The sequence below is a fragment of the Oncorhynchus gorbuscha genome, linkage group LG01, assembly GCF_021184085.1.
Source record: "Oncorhynchus gorbuscha isolate QuinsamMale2020 ecotype Even-year linkage group LG01, OgorEven_v1.0, whole genome shotgun sequence".
Lineage (NCBI taxonomy): Eukaryota > Metazoa > Chordata > Actinopteri > Salmoniformes > Salmonidae > Oncorhynchus > Oncorhynchus gorbuscha.
Genome location: NC_060173.1, coordinates 95,863,703 through 95,889,637, shown reverse-complemented (window position 1 = coordinate 95,889,637; position 25,935 = coordinate 95,863,703). Strand labels below are relative to the sequence as shown.

The 25,935-nt window shown below is 45.1% G+C and overlaps 2 protein-coding genes across 5 annotated transcripts in view; one reads left to right on the top strand and one right to left on the bottom strand.

The window, feature by feature from the left end:
• The window catches only part of LOC124046496 (E3 ubiquitin-protein ligase SH3RF3-like), a 70,152-nt gene extending 66,282 nt beyond the window's left edge, over positions 1-3,870 (bottom strand). For all 3 annotated transcript variants that reach the window (XM_046366923.1, XM_046366939.1, XM_046366930.1), the window contains exon 1: positions 3,290-3,870. In XM_046366923.1, coding sequence (XP_046222879.1) covers positions 3,290-3,664 — 375 coding nt within the window. In that variant the 5' untranslated portion in view covers positions 3,665-3,870. The remainder of the gene's footprint in view (positions 1-3,289) is intronic.
• Positions 3,871-13,717: 9,847 nt separating this feature from the next.
• The window catches only part of LOC124046483 (tumor necrosis factor receptor superfamily member EDAR-like), a 54,263-nt gene continuing 42,045 nt past the window's right edge, over positions 13,718-25,935 (top strand). The window contains exon 1 of one of the 2 annotated variants that reach the window (XM_046366911.1): positions 13,718-13,935. Coding sequence is in view for 1 of the 2 variants with exons in the window: in XM_046366901.1 (XP_046222857.1) it covers positions 15,951-16,029 (79 nt within the window). In the remaining variant the exon portion in view is untranslated. Of the gene's footprint in view, positions 13,936-15,806; positions 16,030-25,935 lie in introns of those variants that run through there. The other variant, XM_046366901.1, reaches the window with a different exon arrangement.

The window sequence follows — 25,935 nt, the reverse complement described above, 5'->3', positions numbered from 1 at the left end:
TATAGACTATCTGCATCTCCACCCCCCCGCCTATATACTATCTGCATCTCCACCCCCAAGCCTATATACTATCTGCATCTCCACCCCCAGCCTATATACTATCTGCATCTCCACCCCCAGCCTATATACTATCTGCATCTCCACCCCCAGCCTATATACTATCTGCATCTCTACCCCCAGCCTATACACTATCTGCATCTCCACCCCCCAGCCTATACACTATGTGCATCTCCACCCCCAGCCTATACACTATCTGCATCTCCACCCCCAGCCTATACACTATGTGCATCTCCACCCCCAGCCTATACACTATGTGCATCTCCACCCCCAGCCTATACACTATGTGCATCTCCACCCCCAGCCTATACACTATGTGCATCTCCACCCCCCAGCCTATACACTATGTGCATCTCCACCCCCAGCCTATACACTATGTGCATCTCCACCCCCAGCCTATATACTATCTGCATCTCCAACCACCAGCCTATACACTATTTGCATCTCCACCCCCAGCCTATACACTATGTGCATCTCCACCCCCAGCCTACATACTATCTGCATCTCCACCCCCCAGCCTATATACTATCTGCATCTCCACCCCCAGCCTATATACTATCTGCATCTCCACCCCCAGCCTTCCTACTATCTGCATCTCCACCCCCCAGCCTATAGACTATCTGCATCTCCACCACCCCGCCTATATACTATCTGCATCTCCACCCCCAGCCTTTACACTATCTGCATCTCCACCCCCAGCCTACACACTATCTGCATCTCCACCCCCAGCCTATACACTATCTGCATCTCCACCCCCAGCCTATACACTATCTGCATCTCCACCCCCAACCTATACATTATCTGCATCTCCACCCCCAACCTATATACTATCTGCATCTCCACCCCCAGCCTATGTACTATCTGCATCTCCACCCCCAGCCTATATACTATCTGCATCTCCACCCCCAACCTATACACTATCTGCATCTCCACCCCCAGCCTACACACTATCTGCATCTCCACCCCCAACCTATATATACTATCTGCATCTCCACCCCCAACCTATAAACTATCTGCATCTCCACCCCCCAGCCTATACACCATCTGCATCTCCACCCCCAGCCTATACACTATCTGCATCTCCACCCCCAGCCTATACACTATCTGCATCTCCACCCCCAACCTATACACTATCTGCATCTCCACCCCCCAGCCTGTACACCCCTCTCTTTTTGTTCTGCATTTCTCTCCCTTTTTCTCTCTCCCTCTCTCCCACTATAAGTCTCTCTCTCTCTCTTCATACAAGTACAACAATACTTTATTGTTGTATGTGTGTATTACATCAGGCCAGGCAGAAATGTATACTATGTCTCTGCCAGACAGCCATAGGTCCTGTCCGTCAGTTTATTACCATGCAAGATTAGCCAGAATCAACAACCAGACAATCATTACGTTACAGATTCACTTTACCAATACTTCATTAATACCACATGAATGCTGCATTAATACTTCATTATGACCACATTAATACTGCATGTGTCTGGCTCCCCTCAATGGGCTCTCCATATCATAGGCTCTCCCTGTGCGACTGTGTGTGTGTGTGTGTGTGTGTGTGTGTGTGTGTGTGTGTGTGTGTGTGTGTGTGTGTGTGTGTGTGTGTGTGTGTGTGTGTGTGTGTGTGTGTGTGTGTGTGTGTGTGTGTGTGTGTGTGTGTGTGTGTTTATGTCAGCAAAGACAAAAGGTTCCCTCTGAATCCTCCCTGCTCTTCATCCTTCAAACTGAAGCAGCCACACACACACACACACACACACACACACACACACACACACACACACACACACACACACACACACACACACACACACACACACACACACACACACACACACACACACACACACACACACACACACACACACACACACACACACATATATACAAACAGGCACACACACATACATATACAAACAGGCACACACACATACACACACTAAATGAGATTCCTGCTCCTTAATAAATGTTGAGGGTGTCTTTGCCAGAGTGTGAGTGCTCAGATGAATAAAGCACAGCTACGCCTGGCTGTCTAGTCTGAAGGAGACATCTTAAACTAACACATCGAGAGAGAGAGAGAGAGAGAGAGAGAGAGAGAGAGAGAGAGAGAGAGAGAGAGAGAGAGAGAGAGAGAGAGAGAGAGAGAGAGAGAGAGAGATTGGTTGCCTCAGAGCATTCCACACTACGATCAGTGTTTAGATTCTACTGCTTCTGCTGGTGGCTCTGGCAGGTCTGCTGGCTGCACCCCACCAGACACTCTCAGTCCTATACTGTCCGGATGTTCAATAGTCACCCTGCTCCCCTTCAGTGGACTGGGAAGTATGAGAGGAAGAAACACTGGTATGTTAATAATTTATTTTTAATTTTTATTTAACCTTTATTTTACTAGGAAAGTCCATTAATAACAAATTCTTATTTACAATGATGGCCTACCCCGGCCAAACCCGGACAAAGCTGGGCCAATTTAGCGCCACCTTATGGGACTCCCAATCATGGCCGGATGTGATACATCCTGGAATCGAACCAGGGACTGTAGTGACGCCTCTTGCACTGAGATGCAGTCCCTTAGATGCTGCGCTACTTGGGAGCCGGAACTCACAATCAAAGAGGATTGTGAGTTACATTTTGTATACTATGTACACTAATTGGGCCAAAGACATGACATGGCATGACATTAACCTTTTCAAACAAACAAACATAATGGGCCCAAACATCTGTTATCATATTAATCAAACTAGACTGTGTATAAGGAAGAACCCCAACATCCAACCATGTCATTGTTCTGGCTGCTTTGTTCAGTCTATGTTAAGAAACATGCTATACTGCTGCAGCTCTAGACTACACAACCAGCCAATGAGGTAACTGAACCATTTCTGTCTACACCTGGCTTGTCTGTCAAGCAACAACATGAATAGCACAGGTGAAGTACTCTCTCTTTCCATTATTCCCCACCCCCTCTCTCCCTCCCTCTATAATTGTCTTTAGCTGCAGGGGCCAGGGGTGGATATCACTGATGTCTTTCAGCACTTTATTGTATTTAACATTGAGGTGCTTTCTTTTCTTCCTGATGTCACATTAGATTTCCCAAACAGATTCTCAGCTATAATGCAATATCACCCCCCACACATGTTTACAGCAACTCTGTTCTGGAGGACTCCAGCCAAGGAACATTCTGTACCACAAGTTGGCAGCCAACCAGCCCAAATACGACGTCAGATTAGACCGTAGCACAGCCACGTACCTTGACCGGGGGGCTTCGTATGGCCACCGGCAGGTCCCTGATCCCACTGCCCGGGGGAGAGGCGCTGATCCCGGCTGCACAGCCCTGAGACCGCCCGCCTCCCACCAGGGACTGCCTGGTACTGCCTCCATTCCGTGGCCGCTGTTTGATCCCGTCCAGCAGACGGACCAGCAAGATATTCGCGGGAAGATCATCCACCTCACAGCCGACTAGGATGCGACATTCTGGGCATCTCAGTTCGTTCCTGGAGCTGACTATGTTCTCCAAGCAGCGGCGACAGAAGGTGTGTTGGCAAGGCAGGACTTTAGCTGTAGTGTCCAGCCGCTCCAAACACACTGAACACTCCAATAGATCCAACAGAGACGACTCGTCCATCTCACACTGCGTTATTAATGACGTTAACCGAGTGCGTGTTGGTTTCTTGTTGCGCGTGTAATGCACCAGAAACTGAAGAATGCATATCGGCGTAAGGCTGTTTAAAAGCACAATTTCCCACAACAGAGCCCGTGCAGGGAACCAGGCAGCCCCTCTCGCTCTCTCTTCTATTTCTCCTCGCCCTCTCTCTCTCTTTGCTTGCTCGCACAGCTGTGCAGAATGCAGTGAGGTCACGCTCTGCTGTGCAATTTCCCACAACGAAGCCCATGCAGGCAACCAGGCAGCCCCTCTCGCTCTCTTCTTTCTTTCTCTCTCTGTGTGTGTGTGTGTGTGTGTGTGTGTGTGTGTGTGTGTGTGTGTGTGTGTGTGTGTGTGTGTGTGTGTGTGTGTGTGTGTGTGTGTGTGTGTGTGTGTGTGTGTGTGTGTGTGTGTGTGTGTGTGTGTGTGTGTGTGTGTGTGTGTGTGTGTGTGTGTGTGTGTGTGTGTGTGAGAAAGAGAGTGTGATGTTACTGTTATTCTATGGGGATGAACAGAGTGTGGAATGCATTCAAGTGGTATAATGCAACACAGATTATCCCCAAAACCTGTCACCATCTCTGATGCGCTAGTAGTGTGGCTTATCTTCATAAATAATGTGTCAAGTCAATAAGCGAACTGAGACAGATATTTGGTAGACTCCATTAGGAGAGTAGGTCATTTTACCACAGAATAAGCAACACCAGTGGTGGTCGGTGCCATTTAAAATGAACGAGGACGATTACATTTTTTGATGAGCATGGCTTTATTTCTATTACAGCATATTAGATGACTGTCATTCATATTCCATTCACCAAGCTCAATGTAACAGCGATAGGTTTAGGCTACTAAATGTTCTCTATACCCTTCATGAGGTTGCAACAACTAGTCTATGAATGAAAGTTTACAACATAAGTGCACATGGGTCGAGAGAAAAATTTGAGGTGACAGACAGTGACACATGGACAGACACTATTGACTGCATCTAGCTGATCTAGGGTGTAATCATTAGTCCAGTAGTTGCAAATGAGAGTTTCTATTGAGCAAATTCAGGTTTGATAATCCCCGTTTCGTTCCGATTGCTTCCGTTTCAGAAATGTTTTTCAACAGAGTCTGTGGAATCCCCTGATCACACGTAACCACAGTTCACTTTCATAGCAGCCAAGTTGTATTCCATTTCATGTCTATGCTCTCTCCTCCTCTCACTATTTCCTTTTGCTACTGGACTTCAATGCACAACACATCAGCTGTATGTGACCAGGCAACAAAAACTTTCCAAACCAAACCATATCATAACCACTACACACAGCCTACATCGTTGTCACCATATTAGCTAAAGTAATGCCATAGTCAGCATAGCTAATAGACCTAACACATTAGTAAACCCACTACAATCTTTCAGTAACGTTGCAGTATACAGTCAGTAAGCAGTTTACCACATACACAGGTGGGCCCCAGTGGCAATACATTTGTAAAATCAGGATGTCCTCCGGAAGTTGTCATAATTACTGTGTAAGTCTATGGAAGGAGGTGAGAACCATGAGCCTCATAGTCAATGTACCCAGAGGAGAACAGAAGCTAGCTAGCTGTCCTCCGGCTACTTTAAAAAATTGTTCTAATAAATGTTACCTTTATTTCACGAAGCAAGTCAGTTAAGAACAAACTCCTACTTACAATGACGACCTACTAAAAGGCAAAAGGCCTCCTGCGGGGACTGGAGCTGGGATTAAAACATTTAATTTAAAAAATATAGGACAAAACACACATCACGACAAGAGAGACAACACTTACTTCTACTTATCTCTCTGATTTGATCCTGCCGTACATACCTACACGTACGCTATGGTCACAAGACGCAGGCCTCCTAATTATCCCTATAATTTCTAAGCAAACAGCTGGAGGCAGGGCTTTCTCCTATAGAGCTCAATTTTTATGGAATGGTCTGCCTACCCATGTCACGAATCCCGCTTCCTGAGTCTGTGTTTGCCTGTGTTTCTGTCCTGGAGTGTGTTTCCGGTGTCCTGGAACGCACCCTGTCTGGTTGCCAGGCGAATTAGCTTGTTGGGAGATCGATGTTCACCCGCACCTGTATCCCATCAGTAATCTGCACACCTGTCCTGATCATCACCTCTCCCCTTCAAAAGCTCTGACCTGACATCCATTCCCTGCTGGATCGTTAGCCATGAACAGTATGTTGTGCCATAGTATCAGCCTCAAGTTGGATAGAATTTGTTTTGTTGTTTTTTACGTAATTGCTTGCCTTAAACTTACCTCTGTTTGTTCTGTCTTCAGTTACTCACCCGGATCATTTCCCCCATTCCCGCCTGGTCGTCGGAGGATTACGCTACCCCATTGGATCCACCTATTTACTCCCATCAACTCGCCACCGCTGCCCGCTACGCCACCTGGATATATCTACCCATTCACATTCACTTGTAAATAAATACTCACCTTCTTCCTACTCTCCTTGACCTGGTCTGCTTCTGGGTTCAATTTTGAAAGAACGTGACAACCCATGTGAGAGACGCTGACTCGGTCTCAACTTTAAGTCTTTACTGAAGACTCATCTTGTCACGTTCTGACCTTTTTCCTTTGTTTTGTCTTTATTTAGTATGGTCAGGGCCTGAGTTGGGGTGGGCAGTCTGTTTGTTTTTCTATGTTTGGTTTCTGTTTTTCGGCCTAGTATGGTTCTGGTACTGTTTTGGTTTCGTTCATGTTCACATTTATTGTTTTGTATTTTATAGAGTTCAGTTTATTTATTAAGGTAATCATCAAGAACACTTACCACGCTACATCTTGGTCCGGTCCTTACTCCTCTTCAGATGAAGAGATCTGCCGTTACACATCTCTTCAGTGGGTCATATGATTGAGTGTAGTCTGGCCCAGGAGTGTGAAGGTGAAAGGAAAGGCTCTGGAGCAACGAACCGCCCTTGCTGTCTCTGCCTGGCCGGTTCCCCTCTTTCCACTGGGATTCTCTGCCTCCAACCCTATTACAGGGGCTGAGTCACTGGCTTACTGGTGCTCTTTCATGCCATCCATAGGAGGGGTGCGTCACTTGAGTGGGTTGAGTCACTGATGTGATCTTCCTGTTTGGGTTGGCGCCCCCCCCCCCCCCCCTTGGGTTGTGCTATGGCGGAGATGTTTGTGGGCTATACTCGGCCTTGTCTCAGGATGGTAAGTTGGTGGTTGAAGATATCCCTCTAGTGGTGTGGGGGCTGAACTTTGGCAAAGTGGGTGGGGTTATACCCCCAGACAGAGCCAAACAGGAAGGATATCATCGGATGGGGCCACAGTGTCTCCTGACCCCTCCTGTCTCAGCCTCCAGTATTTATGCTCCAGTAGTTCATGTGTTGGGGGGGCTGGGGTCAGTTTGTTATATCTGGTGTACTTCTCCTGTCCTATCCGGTGTCCTGTGTGAATTTAAGTATGCTCTCTCTAATTCTCTTTCTCTCTCTCGGAGGACCTGAGCCCTAGGACCATGCCTCAGGACTACCTAGCATGATGACTCCTTGCTGTCCCCAGTCCACCTGGCCGTGCTGCTGCTCCAGTTTCAACTGTTCTGCCTGCGCCTATGGAATGCTGACCTGTTCACCGGACGTGCAACCTGTCCCAGACCTGCTGTTTTCAACTCTCTAGAGACAGCAGGAGTGGTAGAGATACTCTTAATGATCGGCTATGAAAAGCCAACTGACATTTACTCCTGAGGTGATGACTTGCTGCACCCTCGACAACTACTGTGATTATTATTGACCATGCTGGTCATTTGTGATCATTTGAACATCTCGACCATGTTCTGTTATCTCCACATGGCACAGCCAGAAGAGGACTGGCCACCCCTCATAGCTTGGTTCCTCTCTAGGTTTCTTCCTAGGTTTTGTCCTTTCTAGGGAGTTTTTCCTAGCCACCGTGCTTCTACACCTGCATTGCTTGCTGTTTGGGGTTCTAGGCTGGGTTTCTGTACAGCACTTTGAGATATCAGCTGATGTACGAAGGGCTATATAAATACATTTGATTTGAACACAACACTATATAAAAAGAGACCTAAGACAACAGCATGCCAAGGTAGCAACACATGACAACACAGCATGGTAGCAACATAACAACAACATTTTAGCAGCAGCACAACATGGTAACAGCACAAAACATGATACAAACATTATTGGGTACAGAGAACAGAAAAAAGGGCAAGAAGTTAGAGACAACAATACATCACGCAAAGCAGCTAAAACTGTCAGTAAGAGTGTCCATGATTGAATGGAGAGATGGCGATAAAACTATTCAGTTTGAGTGTTTGTTGCAACTCGTTCTAGTTGCTAGATGCAGCGAACTGAAAAGAGGAGCGACCCAGGGATGTGTGTGCTTTGGGGCCCTTTAACAGAATGTGACTGGCAGAATGGGTGTTGTATGTGGAGGATGAGGGCTGCAGTAGGTATCTCAGATAGGGGGAGTGAAGCCTAAGAGGGTTTTATAAATAAGCATCAACCAGTGGGTCTTGCAACGGGTATACAGAGATGACCAGTTTACAGAGTATAGAGTGCATTGATGTGTCCTATAAGGAGAATTGGTGGCAAATCTGATGGCCGAATGGTAAAGAACATCTAGCCGTTCGAGAGCACTCTTACCTGCCGATCTATAAATTACATCTCTGTAATCTAGCATTGGTAGGTTGGTCATCTGAATCAGGGTTAGTGGTGAAAGAGGAGTGATTACTTTAGAGGAAACCAAGTCTAGACTTAACTTTAGCCAGCAACTTTGATATGTGCTTAGAGAAGGACAGTGTAACGTCAAGCCATACTCCCAAGTACTTGTATGAGGTGACTACCTCAAGCTCTAAACCCTCAGAGGTAGTAATAACAACTGTGGGAAGAGGGGCATTCTTCTTACCAAACCACATAACCTTTGTTTTGGAGGTGTTCAGAACAAGGTTAAGGGCAAAGAAAACTTTTTGGACACTAAGAAAGCTTTGTCGTAGAGCGTTTAACACAAAACCCAGGGAGGGGCCATCTGAGTGTAAGACTATCATCTGCATTAAAATGGATGAGAGAGCTTCCCACTGTCTGAGCTATGTTGTTGATGTTAATTGAGAAGAGCGTGCGGCCTAGGATCGAGCCTTGGTGACAGGCAGTGGCTGAGACAGCAGATGTTCTGACTTTATACACTGCACTCTTTGAGAGAGGTAGTTAGCAAACCAGGCCAAAGACTCACCAGAGACACCAATACTCCTTTGCCGGCCCACAATAATGGAACGGTCTACCGTATCAAAAGCCTTGGTCAAGTCAATGAAAATAGCAGCACAACATTGCTTAGAATCAAGGGCAATGGTGACATCATTGAGGACCTTTAAGGTTGCAGTGACACATCCATAACCTGAGAGGAAACCAGTTTGCATATCAGAGAGAATACTATAGACATCAAGAAAGCCAGCCAGTTGATTATTGACAAGTTTTTCCAACACTTTTGATTAACAGGGCAAAATAGAAATAGGCCTATAACAGTTAGGATCAGCTTGATCTCCCCCTTTAAATAAAGGACGAACCATGGCTGCCTTCCACGCAATGAAAGCCCCCCCAGAGAGGAGAGACCGGCTGAAAACATCAGAGAGAGGCTTGGTGATGATAGGGGCAGCAACCTTAAAGACAAAAAGGGTCTAAACCATCTAACCCAGATTGCTTTTTGGGGTCATGTTAAGGAGCTCTTTTAGCACCTCGGACTCAGTGACAGCCTGCAGGAAGAAACTTTGTAGCGGGGCAGGGGAAAAGAAGGAGGAGCATTGGGGCTAGTCGCATTAGAAGGGGTGGGAAATGAGGAAATGTTGTACGGGCAAGGTGGCATGGCTCAGTCAAATGGTGCTACCCTACAGAGTGCTGTTGAGGCTACTGTAGCCCTTCATTGCAAAACAGTGTTTTAATCAATTATTTGGTGACGTGAATACATTTAGTATAGCTTTATTTAAAACTGATAACTTTAATGTTTTAAACATTTCTTTTTATGAAATTCACTGAGGAGAATGGTCCTCAGATTTTTTTATTGCTAGTTGGCTATATAGGTTTGCTAATACAGGACTTGTAAAGGTCCATTGCACTACTTTTGTGATTAATATTAACATTTGATTTCATTCAGATATGTCAGGGAGTGCTGCAGCACCCTCATCACCCCTACTTCCTGCGGCTACGCATCAGTCACACCAGAGCAGACAAATGTGTGAAGATACTGCCACCCTGCTGACATCTAAAGAAATATCTGTTGTTTGTATTGTGGACAGAGGGTAGCCTCGTATTGATGGTAACAGAGAGGTTCTAGCGGCGCCTGCTGGTGATATGTTGAACTGATCCATAGCCCAGATGTTTTGATGAAAAGTATTAACTGCTTGAACCTATCCTGTAAGATCTAAGAGGTTGCTCTTGGACTTAACACACACACATATTCCTAGTTGCCACCCAAACCATGTTTCTGGTTTGAAATGACACCATAGTGCACTCCTATTTCACAGAGCCTTACAGGGAACAGAGTACCACTTCAGATGCAGTCTAAGTTCCTGTTAGAGCCTCATGGCTGAGGAAGGAGAAGGTCTGTCAGCTGCACAGTACATTTTGTCTCTGTCTCTGTCTGTCTCTACCTGTTTCTCACGTTTAACTCCTGCCCCAGGGTGTGTGTGTTTGTGTGTGTGTGTGGGGGGGGGGGGTTATTAAGTGGCAGGCTGTGAGTTGAGTTCCACAGATCAGACATCCTGCCTGGCTAAGGGGCGGCACTGTTATCTACCACCCACAGAGACGAGCACAGGGCCTAAACCTCCTGACGTGCAGGTAGGTATATATTATATATATTATATTATTATTATATTATTATTATTATATTATTATATTATTAGTGTGTGTGTGTGTGTGTGTGTGTGTGTGTGTGTGTGTGTGTGTGTGTGTGTGTGTGTGTGTGTGTGTGTGTGTGTGTGTGTGTGTGTGTGTGTGTGTGTGTGTGTGTGTGTGTGTGTGTGTGTTTGTGTGCAGGGCCACCTCTAGCCTTGTGGAGGGCCTAAGTGAGATATGGTTGGGGGGCCCCCCACATCACAAGCAAAACGTTTTAGTGTCCCCCCTCTTGGTAAAAGATAAAATGTTGGCAGTGTTAAAGTACATTTCCTGCAATTCTACACATTTTGTCATGGGGCGGTGAGAAGCTTTTGCAGTTTTTAAGCTAATTTTCGGCAATTCTACAAATTTTGCCATGACTTATGCCATGTTCATATCACATCTGTGTGAGAGTGACTAACACAATCAAAAGGGGTCCCTTGGAGGTCAGGGGTCCCTTGGAGGCCCTTGGAGGCCATGAGCACATGCCCTGCGTGCCCGGTCGGTAATTTGGTGATGATTAGGCCTACTACAAGGTTTAGATAGCTGGTAGAATACCTTACCTAATGTTAGGTTCTAAATTAACCTAGTAAAACTCACTGACGATTAGTAAAGCTTAAACCAAGTTCATTCACCCATTGGGTCATACAGCTGCATAAGACAAAGACATGGTTCCACCTGCGGTAGTATATATATATATATATATTATTTTTTTTACCTGGCAAGTCAGTTAAGAAGAAATTATTATTTACATTTACAGTCTACCGGTGAACAATGGGTTAACTTGTTCAGGGGCAGAATGACAGATTTTTACCTTGTCAGCTCGGGGATTCGATCCAGCAACCTTTCAGTTACTGGCCCAATGCTCTAGGCTACTTGCCGTCCCATATATACCCCAATTTGGGGTGGAATCTCCCCCTTCTCTCTAAACATGACATATTTGTTGCTAGGCAGGAAATAAACTATTCCTTCTCCCTTAACGTGATCTGACCTGACCTTGGCCCCCTTCCTCACTAAACCACATCTCTCCACCACTATCAGTGCCTGCCAACATGTGATCGTCTTTCCTTCACTCAGTACAATCCAAGCTTAATTGCCTCCACCATATTCATTCCTCCTACAGATAACCGCTAACTTCTGGTGTAGGTAGACCCTCCTAGACTATAGCACTCAATATTTCAATAGGATACCTGATAATTAACACTATTCCAAGTTTAGGAGTCAGAACCCAGAACCCATCACTAGCAATACAAAATGTTTTTCTGACATGGGTGCTAATTGAGTGACTGACATAACAAGTGGAAAACTGCTGATGCACTACCAAATTAAAACATTGCACCTTGTGTATTCTACTTTTCAAACTATCTTAGTTCCTAAAAAAACAACATTTGTATTATATTTTTGGGGGGTCGTGGGGCCCCCTAGCAGCGTGTAGTCTATGAATAGGAAGAGGCGGCTGTGTGTGTGTGTTCACCTACACCCCCAGTCAGAGACTTCACATGCCCCGTCTGAAACAGACAATGTGTGTCAAGGATTGGACTTTACAGTCACACAAAGGTTCACAAATAGAGGCAGATATGGAATGTCATCATCGATATGATGGCCCACCATAAGCAAGCAAGTAAGTTTCTACGTGTGTGTGTGTGTGTGTAACTAGCCCCTCCCTCTCCTGCCCACATGTTATACGTGTTTCATCTAACCATCCCAAACGCAATTCACCACTGAAAATCTGTGTCTGAGTGTTGTAAATAAAACAGTTGTCAAGTTGTTATATTTAAAACTGACTGTACATCAATAATGTTACCAATAGGCTAGCCTTCTCTCTTCACCTAATGTCCTTCCACCGTGGAAACTAGGTTAGCTGACACTGCAGTCACCATGGTAACAGAATTTGCTCTCCTGTTGAAGAGTACAGTGGTTAGAGGACAGCATACACGTCTGTGTGCGTGTGTGTGTTGTGTGTGTATGAGGACGTGTATTTACAGGAGAGGATAGAATATGCCCACCTTTACAGAGTACCCATCATGCAAAGCGTCAGGAGCCTGGAACTCCTGTGACTTACATGGATGGCTAAATATAGTTTAAACTTTAAATAGAGAGAAGAAGTCTGCAATATTTGTTTTGGCTTCAGTAGCTACATAACTTCCTCCTACACCAGCTGTCTTTATTAAAGACCTGATATTGGCCTTATCGCTGTTGGCTTTAGAAGACAGCTGACTGGGGTTCTGTTTGCTCTGGCTGTGGTCCTATGGTAGTAGTAATCTGGAGTAATGTAATATGATAGGTGTTTTCATCCCAGTGAGGCTCTGTTGCTCTTCACTGGTCTCTTTGTTTATCAGTCTGTCTGTCTGTCGGTCAGGAAGGAAGGAAGCTGCTCCTGTGAGGATCAGAGATGAGAGGATGAGAGGGCCACCGGGCTCAGAGCTGCCAGAGAGAGAGAGAGGAGTGAGAGGGGAAAGAGAGAGAAAGAGAGAGAGGGGGGGGGCAGAAAGGTATAATTATAGGACTTACAGGAGTTAGCTCTTCAAACACACCTCTCTCTCCTCAGAAGCTCTAAGCACCTCTTTTATCTGCTCTTTCCTGCGGAGGAGCGGAGAGGAAGGGGAGAGGGAGACCGGGCAGAGTAAGGAGAGAAGACAGACAGCGAGACAGAGTGGTGGAGTCTCTTTGGTCAGTTCTCGTGCCTCAGGGAAAGTCCAGGGTTCGGTCCGTCCCGAACAACTGGCGCCGACTGATAAACAAATAAATAAACATCACATCAATATCTCAACACTCATAAACCAGAAGGAACATTTCAAATCTTAGACACATGAACCAGAGTCTGAAGCTTTCATGTTCTTTAAAGGTACAAAGTATGAAGTTTAATGCTCCCCTTTTATTTATGGACCAACAACACGGATACCAGATACAAACACAAACCCCTCCTCTCCCTTCCTCTCTCTCTCTCTCAAATAGCTTGATGGCACACTGATGAAAGGATAGATGCAGATACATGTGAGTAGATTTATTGAATGGTCTCCGTCTCACCACATCAGTAGCCTAACATTAGCTAGAATAGGTTCATTCAATAGCCTACCAAGAGGAGATGTATTGTTTGGGGTTCACCTCTAGATGTCGTAGTGGAGTTGTGGAGGCACATAAATCCCATTCGCTACCTGCATCAGGTTGATCCTCATCTTCTAGGGCGGAGAACATGTATATTTTCCTGTGAGGAGGAGCTACTCTGGATCGCAGGGCATGCACACGGTGGGCTGAAAACAGCAAGATTAACGAAGGATTTGTTTACTGCTGTTTAGATATTGGTGATGCCTGTCACACTGCTCAATACAGTCTGATCATTAAGCCACAGCAGTCCGCTCAGAGAGATAGGCTACACGCCGCCAGACCTGTCCCGTCTCAACTCCACCCTACACGCAGGTAAAGTGCTTTGGAATGTAAAACGGGATTGCTGCAAGATTTGGGGAAATTCCTGGAGCATTTATGCTGCAGACACATATATAGCCTACTTAACTGTCATTTTAATTTTCGAAAATAACTGCATGTGTTACACTGTTTGTTTGGTCGAAAATGAAGCAAATATTCAGAAAAGTTAGCCACTGTTGTAAAGATATAAATGGACAAATGTCAAATTATCTACATATTTAAATAGGCCTGTTTATCTGCCTTAAAGATTTGATAATATAGCCTAGTAATTGCTATAAACCGGAGTTTCTTTTTCTTTTTCATACCCGTATTTCAGTTTATATTAGACCTGTAGTTAATTGCAATGATAATAGAGCGCAGTGTGTGAGTGTGTGTGGTCGCTAAGTGGTATGTTGGGAAGTAATAACGTTTAGGGCACCAGGTTTATTACTGATCCATTAGGGATGTAGCCTACCATCGTGGAGGTAATTGTTACATGAAGAGAGCATGGGCTCTTAGTTCACCTCTCATCTCCCGAGAGAGACAGCGGGTTCTGAGACAGCGACGGGTCCTGATCGGTCCCGGTCCCGGTGTGTGCTTTACTCTTCTCTCAATCCTCTCCGCATAATTATTTTGACGGTGCCGCCTGGTTTTCGCCCTCCCCGGGCCCTGGGGGAACTCCTGGCCGCAGACAGGCAGCCTAACCCGGGCTCGACATGCTGGGTCCTGACGCTCTCTGAAGTCTGGAGCTTTGAACTACCGCTGCAGCGCTGAGGGTGGAAATCAATCCCTCACTCTGTGTCTCTGCTCTCCGAACCCTCTCCCTCTCCCCCCGGCACACCGTCGCAGTTTTTCATGTTTGGGGTAGAAAGGATAAATAAAGAAGAAACGTCAGAAAGAAAAAGTGTAACTCATCTTCAAAGCTTTAGTATGGCGCCCGCAGGATGAAATGGATGAAAGGAAATACTGATCATAATAACAACAAATGTACCAATGATAATATTAATATTTGCGTAGTAATAATTCGGATAGGCTAATAGCTTTTTTAGTAGCATAGTAAGGAATTTATCTGTATCACTGAATTTCTGCTGATAACATTTTAAACTTAGCTATATATATATTTTTTAAAGACATCATATCTTATTTTGAAGGTTTAGAATGTTCTGTACAAGGACAATGGTGACGTGTGCCTGACAAGCCTGCACTATAGACCTAATAGGCTATATTAAGTTTACAAATGAATGCAGATTTCTGGAGAACAAACACATATCCTGTCTCCAGATACACGTAGCAGAAAGTTCTCATTATGTCAGATAATATTAAATTCAAACAATATGTATCCTAATATAGATTCAAATGTAACACTCAAGCTTTTAAGCAGATTCACAAATTTCTCCCTGTAAGGTGATTGAGCTCGTCTCAATAGAGGATGTTGAACTCCTTATCCTTAAATGTGTAAATAGATAACCATACGAGCTGACCTGTAACAGATGTTGTTCTAACTTTCAAAATACACCGTAATCTAAGCACATCCAATGTCCCTATATTAACATGGTGTGTAATTGAAGGAGTGTATCCTCCATGCATCAATTCACTTTCAGTAATAATTGTGTTATAACCTAATGTGTTTGAGGAGAGAAGAGGGAGAAGGGACAGAAGGGTCACTGCTCTCTCTCTCTTCTACTGTATGTCTGGCTGTTTGAGGCTAATGAGACGTTGTCAGTCCAGTCCGTCAGACCAAAGCCCAGGGTCCCATAGCCCACTGCTCGGAGTCCTCTACTCACTAGAGCCCAGCCCCTCTCCGACCCCTCAGCTCTTGTGCTATAGACACCATAACCATAACCATTCCACACTAAACACAAATGGACTGACAGACAGATGGTTAGCCGTTCTGCTGTCATGCTAAAGACTAAGGAACAGAGAGAGGCAGACCGAAACCATTTTTCCCACCTGCTAATGAGTTAGACACAGTAAATGGACCCGCCCACCTACAATAACGCTCAGTAGATAAAGCATTAGACGAAGGTAATATGGAGAGAGAGACGTTCTGCCTCAGTGGAGGTAAAGAAGAGAGGGATCAGGGAGAGGCGACGATGAAAGACGGATCACGTAAGACAGAAATCAAAGGGACTACTGAGTGGTGTGGCTGGAGGTGTGTCTGTGTGTGTGTGTTACAACTCCTTTTAATGTGCATTAAGAGTTTTTTTTCTGCACTCTGAAAGGGGACAGCCAGTCTGTAATTAAAGCAATCAGAGATGAAGAGAGATGAAGAGACTACACCAGATACACACACACACACACACACACACACACACACACACACACACACACACACACACACACACACACACACACACACACACACACACACACACACACACACACACACACACACACACACACACACACACACACACACACACACACACACACACACACACACACCTACTTGCATGCACACAGTTGTATCAGTACAGCCTTGTGATGATATGAACCTGTTTAATAACTCTGGGAGTCTCTCTGAAAACATGGAAACAATCTGATATAGGCTTCATCTCCATGAATCATCTGATGTTTATGATGATGCACCATAAAAAAAGAAGAACAAATATGTTGAGTCAATGTCCAATTGTAAGGCAACCAGCTCCAAAATGTTTGTGTGTAAACATTTTGTTGAGCAAACTCACAGCTGGTTGCCTTCCAATTGTACGTTGAATCAACATGTTTTTTTGTTTTTTTTACAGTGTAGTCTTTCAGTAAAGAAATCAAACTCTATCCTTTCAATCCCTTCCGCACCCACCGACTCACTTCCAACTGCTGTTAATGCCTGGGTGTATTTTCATGTGTATTTCAATGTGTATTTAATACTTGTGCTGTTTGTTGGCTGCAAAGTGTTTAGTTCTAATGAGAACAAACTGTCTTCAGTACCCAATGTTCTCCCTTCCCCCAGCTCTGTTTATGATGTTTCTGCATGGAGGTTAGTTGTAGTGGTAACATGTGTTTGAGATATGAGAGCATTTGGCAGGTCTGTATGTATTAAAGAGGAATAATTGGCTTTAAAGGAGAAATCCTCCAGTATCTGACTGATTGTGTTTAGGGGTTGTTCATTAGTTGGAAGCAGCAGGATGGTGTGTTGTGTGTGTGTGTTCGTACGTTTGTGAGAGAGAGACAGAGAGGAGAGGGCAAAATGTGGAGAGGAAAGTACAGGAGAAAAGGAGAGAAGGCTTTAGAATGGAAAACAGACATTGACTACAGAAGGTTGAGACGAATACCAAGAGTCCAGCACTTCACTTCATTAAACTATTGGTTTAATTGTCATCAGAATTAAACCACAGGCATATGAAACACATGCGCTTTGTATTTGTGCATGCACACATATGTGCACACGTGTACTTGTATGTATGCGTGTGTGTGTGTGTGTGTGCGCGCGAATATGCACGCGTCTGTGTGAGAAAGGGTTTAATTGGGTTCTTGGCTTCATCTCCTCCCTGATTGCTTTGTTAGAGAAGCCACATCCTAATCTGACAGAGTCATTATCAACTCACAGTAAATATCCATTACGGGGTTAAACATTCATTTCCGTTGCGTCCTTTAGATGATAGATCACATCTGTTACCACAGAGATCAGGGAACGGGGGTTGGGGTTAGAGAGAGATAGGATTCATGTAGAGGAAGGGAGCTTGGGATAAGACCCGGGGTTCATGGTTCGGGATCAAGTTGGGGAACAGAAAAACAAAACAATCAAATCTGTTTACCAGGTTTACAGAAATAACTCCAAAACACATTTTGCTGCATGAACATTAGGATTCACATAGAAAGTTAAACTAGACTGGATATCTAGGATTATTCTGAACATTCTGTCACTTTATGGTTTGAATTGAGGAGATAAAGGTTCTCTAAGTTGACCCATTCTGCATACCCCACCCTACCATGAGACATCCATGTCTTCATCACTGGAAAATAGAAACAGTTGAGTTTGATATTATTTTAAAGCTTACAAACAGTGTTGTCAAAATATTATATTATTTCTTGAAAATAATGTTTTTAAATTAAAATGTCATCATTTTTAACGTCGAATCAAAAGTGGTGCTGTCAAAATTGGATTGAATACAAATAGATTCACCCAAGAGAGAGAGAGAGAGAAAGAGAGAGAGAGAGAGAGAGAGAGAGAGAGAGAGAGAGAGAGAGAGAGAGAGAGAGAGAGAGAGAGAGAGAGAGAGAGAGAGAGAGAGAGAGAGAGAGAGAGAGAGAGAGAGAGAGAGAGAGAGAGAGAGAGAGAGAGAGAGAGAGAGAAAAGACAGATGCTATCTGAAGACAGCTGTTCTGGCGCTGACCTTCTGTGTTTTTCTCTCTCTCTCTCTGTGTGTGTGTGTGTGTGTGTGTGTGTGTGTGTGTGTGTGTGTGTGTGTGTGTGTGTGTGTGTGTGTGTGTGTGTGTGTGTGTGTGTGTGTGTGTGTGTGTGTGTGTGTGTGTGTGTGTGTGTGTGTGTGTGTAGAAGATGATTGCCCCTCCTGGGTCTCTAGGGGGATTTTCCAATAAATCAGTCAGTCTGTAGACCAACACTGACAGCCCTGACAGGTCCAGGATCAGTAATGACTTAATAACAGTTAATAGTTATAGATAGTTCTGTCGGGTTAGATCAAATCAAGCGTCAGCTGGCTACTATTCACTCTGCTTAACTGCTGTAATGGAAAATGTTTGTTGCATATGACTAATGCTTATGATGACACACAATGGATTGGAGTTATAAAGCACTTTTTCCAACACTCAAAGCGTTTTACATTGCTCATTGACGGGTGAGGATACATAATTAATGAAACTGTGTGCCAGGGATGTTACAAGAATACTAGATCACCTTCAATCAACGTGATACTGATAAATACGCATCTGTTGTTGAATACAGCAGCTCAACGTGTTCCATCCTGCTGATTAGTGATGGTTACTGAAGAGAGATGCACAAGTGGTTATTTCCACCCTGCTAACACGAAAAGACTTTCACCATGCCACCATACAGCGGGTGAATGCAAGCATTTTAAGAGACTGTGCCTCAAAACCTAATGTCTACCTGGCCCACCACTCCACCCTGGACAGCCTTTACGACCAGGTCCACCTCTACAAGGCAGCAATCCCAACTTTTGCCAGGACCCTGAAGGACGTCACCCTCAACCGTAGCCGTAACACCTCATACAGGAGCAACAGAGCAACGGACACCCCGCCCAGACCAGCGAGACACCCTCCCAGACCTGCAAGACCCACTCCGGAAGGACCTGCACCGAGAGAACTCACGCCAAGAACACCTACACCCAGACCACAGCGTCACCAGGCAAACCCCAACCAGCTAAGACTACCCCAAGCAAACCCTGGCCACACAGAATATAGGCCACACCATATCAGACCTATGCCCCTTCGGCCCCTGCAGCACAGACCTCAAAATGAGAGCAGGACATAATTATGCCCAGACCGTGAGCAGAGCAACAGGCCCAACCTCCACTATTGCACCCAAACAATCCCCATCCTGCGACCTAAGAGGCATGTATCAGATGCTCAACATACTCTGCTCATATCTACTGTGATAGTCTGGGCCTAAACCACGCAAAAACAACACTAGACACTATGGAACAGGAAGCTTTTACTATCTCATCCTGATATATACAAGGTCTGAGGTCATCTGCCTTTGGCCTAAAGAGCCAGAACCCTGACTTCATCATAGAAATTGGAAATACAGACATTGTCATCCTACAAGAAACATGGTATAAGGAGACGGACCCACTGGTTGCCCTCTAGGTTACAGAGAGTTGGAAGTCCTATCCACCAAACTACCAGGTGTGAAACAGGGAAGAGACTCAGGAGGTATGCTTATTTGCTATAGAGCAGACCTAACCCACTCTATTAAATTAGTCAAAACAGCAACATTTTACATCTGGCTTAAAATTAATAAGGAGATGTCCTCATTTGTGCTACCTATATCCCCCTAATATAAACCTTATACTTTAATAACGATGACAGCTTCTCCATCCTAGAGGGGGAGATCAACCATTTCCAGGCTCAGGGACAGGACATGCACTATGCTGTGTCAACCTAAATGCCAGAACCGGACAAGAACCCGACACCCTCAGCACACAGGGGGACAAACACCTACCTGGAGGTGACGGCATTCCCTGCCCCATATGCCATCCTAGGCACAACTATGACAACATAACCAACAAAAATGGGTCACAACTCCTGCAGCTCTGTCGGACACTGTATATGTACATAGTCAATGGTAGGCTTCGAGGGGGCTCCTATGGTAGTTACATCTATAGCTAATTTCTTGGCAGTAGCACTGTAGACTACTTTATCACTGACCTCAACCCAGAGTCTTCTATGCCATCAAAAGGAACATATAAATTGACATACCAATTAGGATCTGGCTAAAAATACTTGAATCAGTTATAGAACCCATTGCACTTTATGGTTGTGAGGTCTGGGGTCCGCTCGCCCACCAAACATTCACAAAATGGGACAAATACCAAATTGAGACTCTGCATGCAGAATTCTGCAAAAATATCCTCTGTCTACAACGTAAACCACCAAATGATGCATGCAGAGCAGAATTAGGAAGAGACCCGCTAATTATCAAAATCAAGAAAAGAGCCATTAAATTCTATAACCACCTAAAAGGAAGCGATTCTCAAACCTTCCATAACAAAGCCATCACATACAGATAAATTAACCCCGGAGAAGAGCCCCCTAAGCAAGCTGGTCCTGGGGCTCTGTTCACAAACAGACCCCAGAGAACCAAAGGACAGCAACACAATTAGACCCAACCAAATCATGAGAAAACAAGATAATTCCTTGACACATTGGAAAGCATTTACAAAAAAACAGAGCAAACTAGAATGCTATTTGGACAGAGAGTACACAGTGGCATAATACCTGACCAATGTGACTGACCCAAAATTAAGGAAATCTTTGACTATATGCAAACGAAAGGCCGCCAAAAGCAGACCTGGCTCTCAAGAGAAGACAGGCTATGTGCACACTGCCCATAAAATGTATTGATTCGTGCCCGAGGTGTCGGTCTATAGAAGGTATTGATTTGTGCCTGAGGTGTCGGTCTACAGAAGGTATTGATTTGTGCCCGAGGTGTCGGTCTATAGAAGGTATTGATTTGTGCCTGAGGTGTCGGTCTACAGAAGGTATTGATTTGTGCCCGAGGTGTCGGTCTATAGAAGGTATTGATTTGTGCCCGAGGTGTCGGTCTATAGAAGGTATTGATTTGTGCCCGAGGTGTCGGTCTATAGAAGGTATTGATTTGTGCCCGAGGTGTCGGTCTGTAGAAGGTATTGATTTGTGCCCGAGGTGTCGGTCTATAGAAGGTATTGATTTGTGCCCGAGGTGTCGGTCTGTAGAAGGTATTGATTTGTGCCCGAGGTGTCGGTCTGAAGAAAGTATTGATTTGTGCCCGAGGTTTCGGTCTGTAGAAAGTATTGATTTGTGCCCGAGGTGTCGGTCTATAGAAGGTATTGATTTGTGCCCGAGGTGTCGGTCTATAAAAGGTATTGATTTGTGCCCGAGGTGTCGGTCTGTAGAAGGTATTGATTTGTGCCCGAGGTGTCGGTCTATAGAAGGTATTGATTTGTGCCCAATTGATCGGTCTGTAGAAGGTATTGATTTGTGCCCGAGGTGTCGGTCTATAGAAGGTATTGATTTGTGCCCGAGGTGTCGGTCTATAGAAGGTATTGATTTGTGCCCGAGGTGTCGGTCTGAAGAAAGTATTGATTTGTGCCCGAGGTTTCGGTCTGTAGAAAGTATTGATTTGTGCCCGAAGTGTCGGTCTGTAGAAGGTATTGATTTGTGCTCGAGGAGTCTTTCTGTAGAAAGTATTGATTTGTGCCCGAGGTGTCGGTCTGTAGAAAGTATTGATTTGTGCCCGAGGTGTCGGTCTGTAGAAAGTATTGGTTTGTGCCCGGGATGTGGGTCTGTCAGGCCGTTATTGACACAGATAATGACTCTCAGTGTGTTTATGTGAGATTAACTCTCGTTAGAAGATTAATTCCCCAGGGCCTTGGGAGATTGAGGTTGGCTTTCAAAACAGACATGTCCTAACCGGGAGGACAGAGAGAGAGGGAGGGAGAGGGAAGAAGGATGACAAGAGAAGGAGGGAGGGGGGAAAGACAGAGGGAGAAGTGGGGGACAGATAGGGAAAGGAAATGAGTGAGAGAGGGGCAGAGAGCGGAAGGGGGAGAGAGAGAAAAGGGAAAGAGTGAGACGGAGCAAGAAGGATAGGGGATAGAGAGAGAGGGATAGAGAAAGAAATGGGGAGAAAAGGGAGAGAGAGATACGCTCTTCAAATAGAGAAGTGCATTCCAGTGTGAGTGTGTTGTGTGTGTGGGGCGCCGGGGACTCGCAGGGGATTGAGGAGCTTGGCTAGAGCCTGATGAAAGCTTCTGAGTGTGTGTGTGCGTGTGTGCTGAAAGTGTTCGATTAGTCTGATAATGAGGTCCTCGGGGCAGAGTCGTTTGGCAGCTCTCACTTCCTTTTCAGAAGACAATTTTTTTCATCAAAACAAAAAGTAACATTTTCTTATCTTTATCCTGAAAGCCCAGCAGCGCTACTGGGTCTCACACACACACACACACACACACACACACACACACACACACACACACACACACACACACACACACACACACACACACACACACACACACACACACACACACACACACTCACTCACTCACTCACTCACTCACTCACTCACTCACTCACTCACTCACTCACTCACTCACTCACTCACTCACTCACTCACTCACTCACTCACTCACTCACTCACTCACTCACTCACTCACACACACTCACACACACAGGTTGTGGTTGTGGTTCAATTAAGCTAATTTCAGCCCCCAACCGCCTGCTATCAACACTTATCCACCACTCCCCATCCTGTCTTCTGAAACCATGAAAAAAAGAGGGAATGGACTAAATCTCCCTCTTAAAGTAGTGTAATCAATCTCATCTGAATCTGATTGATTGACAATTTATAGTGTAGGAGTTAGTGGTGATCTCTATCTCTGATTCCCATCAGTTGTTTAAGTGATCGTCAGTGTGTCTCTCAGACACTTCAGTTGAGCTGTCACACAGAGAGAGAGAGAGAGAAACGTTTCCCGTGTGTGTGTGTGTGTGTGTGTGTGTGTGTGTGTGTGTGTGTGTGTGTGTGTGTGTGTGTGTGTGTGTGTGTGTGTGTGTGTGTGTGTGTGTGTGTGTGTGTGTGTGATACCTGAGTTAGGGTGACACCCGCACCCCTATAGCAGACTAGCAAACACATTCTTTCTTTATGGATCATCTGATATAATAACAGCTTCATGAATATAACCATTACACACGCTGCATGGTGCTACATACAGTACACCAACACTACAGTACACCAACACTGCAGTACACACCAACTCTACAGTACACTAACACTACAGTACACCAACTCTACAGTACACCAACACTAGAGTACACCAACTCTACAGTACACAAACACTAGAGTACACCAACTCAACAGTACACCAACACTACAGTACACCAACACTGAGGTACACACCAACACTGCAGTACACACCAACACTGCAGTACACCAACTCCACAGTACACCAACTCTACAGTACACCGACACTAGAGTACAAGAACTCTACAGTACACACCAACTCTACAGTATACCAACACTAGAGTACACCAACTCTACAGTACACAAACACTGCAGGACACACCAACTCTACAGTACACCAACACTACTGTACACCAACTCTACAGTACACCAACTCTACAGTACACCAACGCTGCAGTATTCACCAACTCTACAGTACACCAACACTGCAGTACACACCAACTCTACAGTACGCCAACACTACAGTACACCAACTCTACAGTACACCAACACTACAGTACACCAACACTGCACTACACACCAACTCTACAGTACACCAACACTGCCGTACACACCAACACTGCAGTACACACCAACACTACAGTACACACCAACCCTACAGTACACACCAACACTACAGTACACACCGACACTACAGTACACCAACACTACAGTACACCAACACTACAGTACACCAATACTACAGTACACCAACAATACAGTATACACCAACACTACAGTACACCAACACTACAGTACACCAACAGTACACCAACACTGCAGTACACACCAACTCTACAGTACACCAAAACTACAGTACACACCAACTCTACAGTACACACCAACTCTACAGTACACCAACACTAGAGTACACCAACACTACAGTACACCAACACTGCAGTATACACCAACTCTACAGTACATCAACACTGCAGTACACACCAACTCTACAGTACACCAACACTACAGTACACCAACACTACAGTACACCAACTCTACAGTACACCAACACTGCAGTACACACCAACTCTACAGTAAGCCAACACTACAGTACACCAACACTACAGTACACCAACTCTACAGTACACCAACACTGCAGTACACACCAACTCTACAGTTCATCAACACTACAGTACACCAACACTGCAGTACACACCAACTCTACAGTACACACCAACTCTACAGTACGCCAACACTACAGTACACCAACACTACAGTACACCAACACTACAGTACACACCAACTCTACAGTACACACAAACTCTACAGTACACCAACACTCGAGTACACCAACTCTAGAGTACTCCAACTCTACAGTACACCAACACTACAGTACACACCAACTCTACAGTACACACAATCTCTACAGTACACCAACACTACAGTACACACAAACTCTACAGTACACCAACACTACAGTACACACCAACTCTACAGTACACCAACACTAGAGTACACCAACTCTACAGTACACCAACACTACAGTACACCAACACTGCAGTACACACCAACACTGCAGTACACCAACACTACAGTACACCAACTCTACAGTACACCAACTCTACAGTACACCGACACTAGAGTACAAGAACTCTACAGTACACACCAACTCTACTGTACACCAACTCTACAGTACACCAACTCTACAGTACACAAACACTGCAGGACACACCAACTCTACAGTACACCAACACTACTGTACACCAAGTCTACATTACACCAACTCTACAGTACACCAACGCTGCAGTATTCACCAACTCTACAGTACACCAACACCGCAGTACACACCAAATCTACAGTACGCCAACACTACAGTACACCAACACTGCAGTACACACCAACTCTACAGTACACCAACACTGCAGTACACACCAACACTGCAGTACAAACCAACTCTACAGTACACCAACACTACAGTACACACCGACACTACAGTACACACCGACACTACAGTACACACCGACACTACAGTACACCAACACTACAGTATACACCAACAATACAGTACACCAACACTACAGTACACCAACAGTACACCAACACTGCAGTACACACCAACAATACAGTACACCAACACTACAGTACACACCAACACTACATTACACCAACAATTCAGTACACACACACTGCAGTACACCAGCACTACCCTACACACCAACACTACAGTACACACCAACCCTACAGTATACACCAACACTACAGTACACACCGACACTACAGTACACCAACCCTACAGTATACACCAACACTACAGTACACACCGACACTACAGTACACCAACACTACAGTACACCAACACTACAGTACACCAATACTACAGTACACAAACACTACAGTATACACCAACAGTACATCCACACCAACAGTACATCCACACTGCAGTACACACCAACACTACAGTACACACCAACAATACAGTACACCAACACTGCAGTACACACCAACAGTACATCAACACTGCAGTACACACCAACACTACAGTACACACCGACACTACAGTACACGAACACTACAGTACACCAACACTACAGTACACCAACACTACAGTACACACCAACTCTACAGTACACCAACATCACACTACAGTACACACCGACACTACAGTGCACACCGATACTACA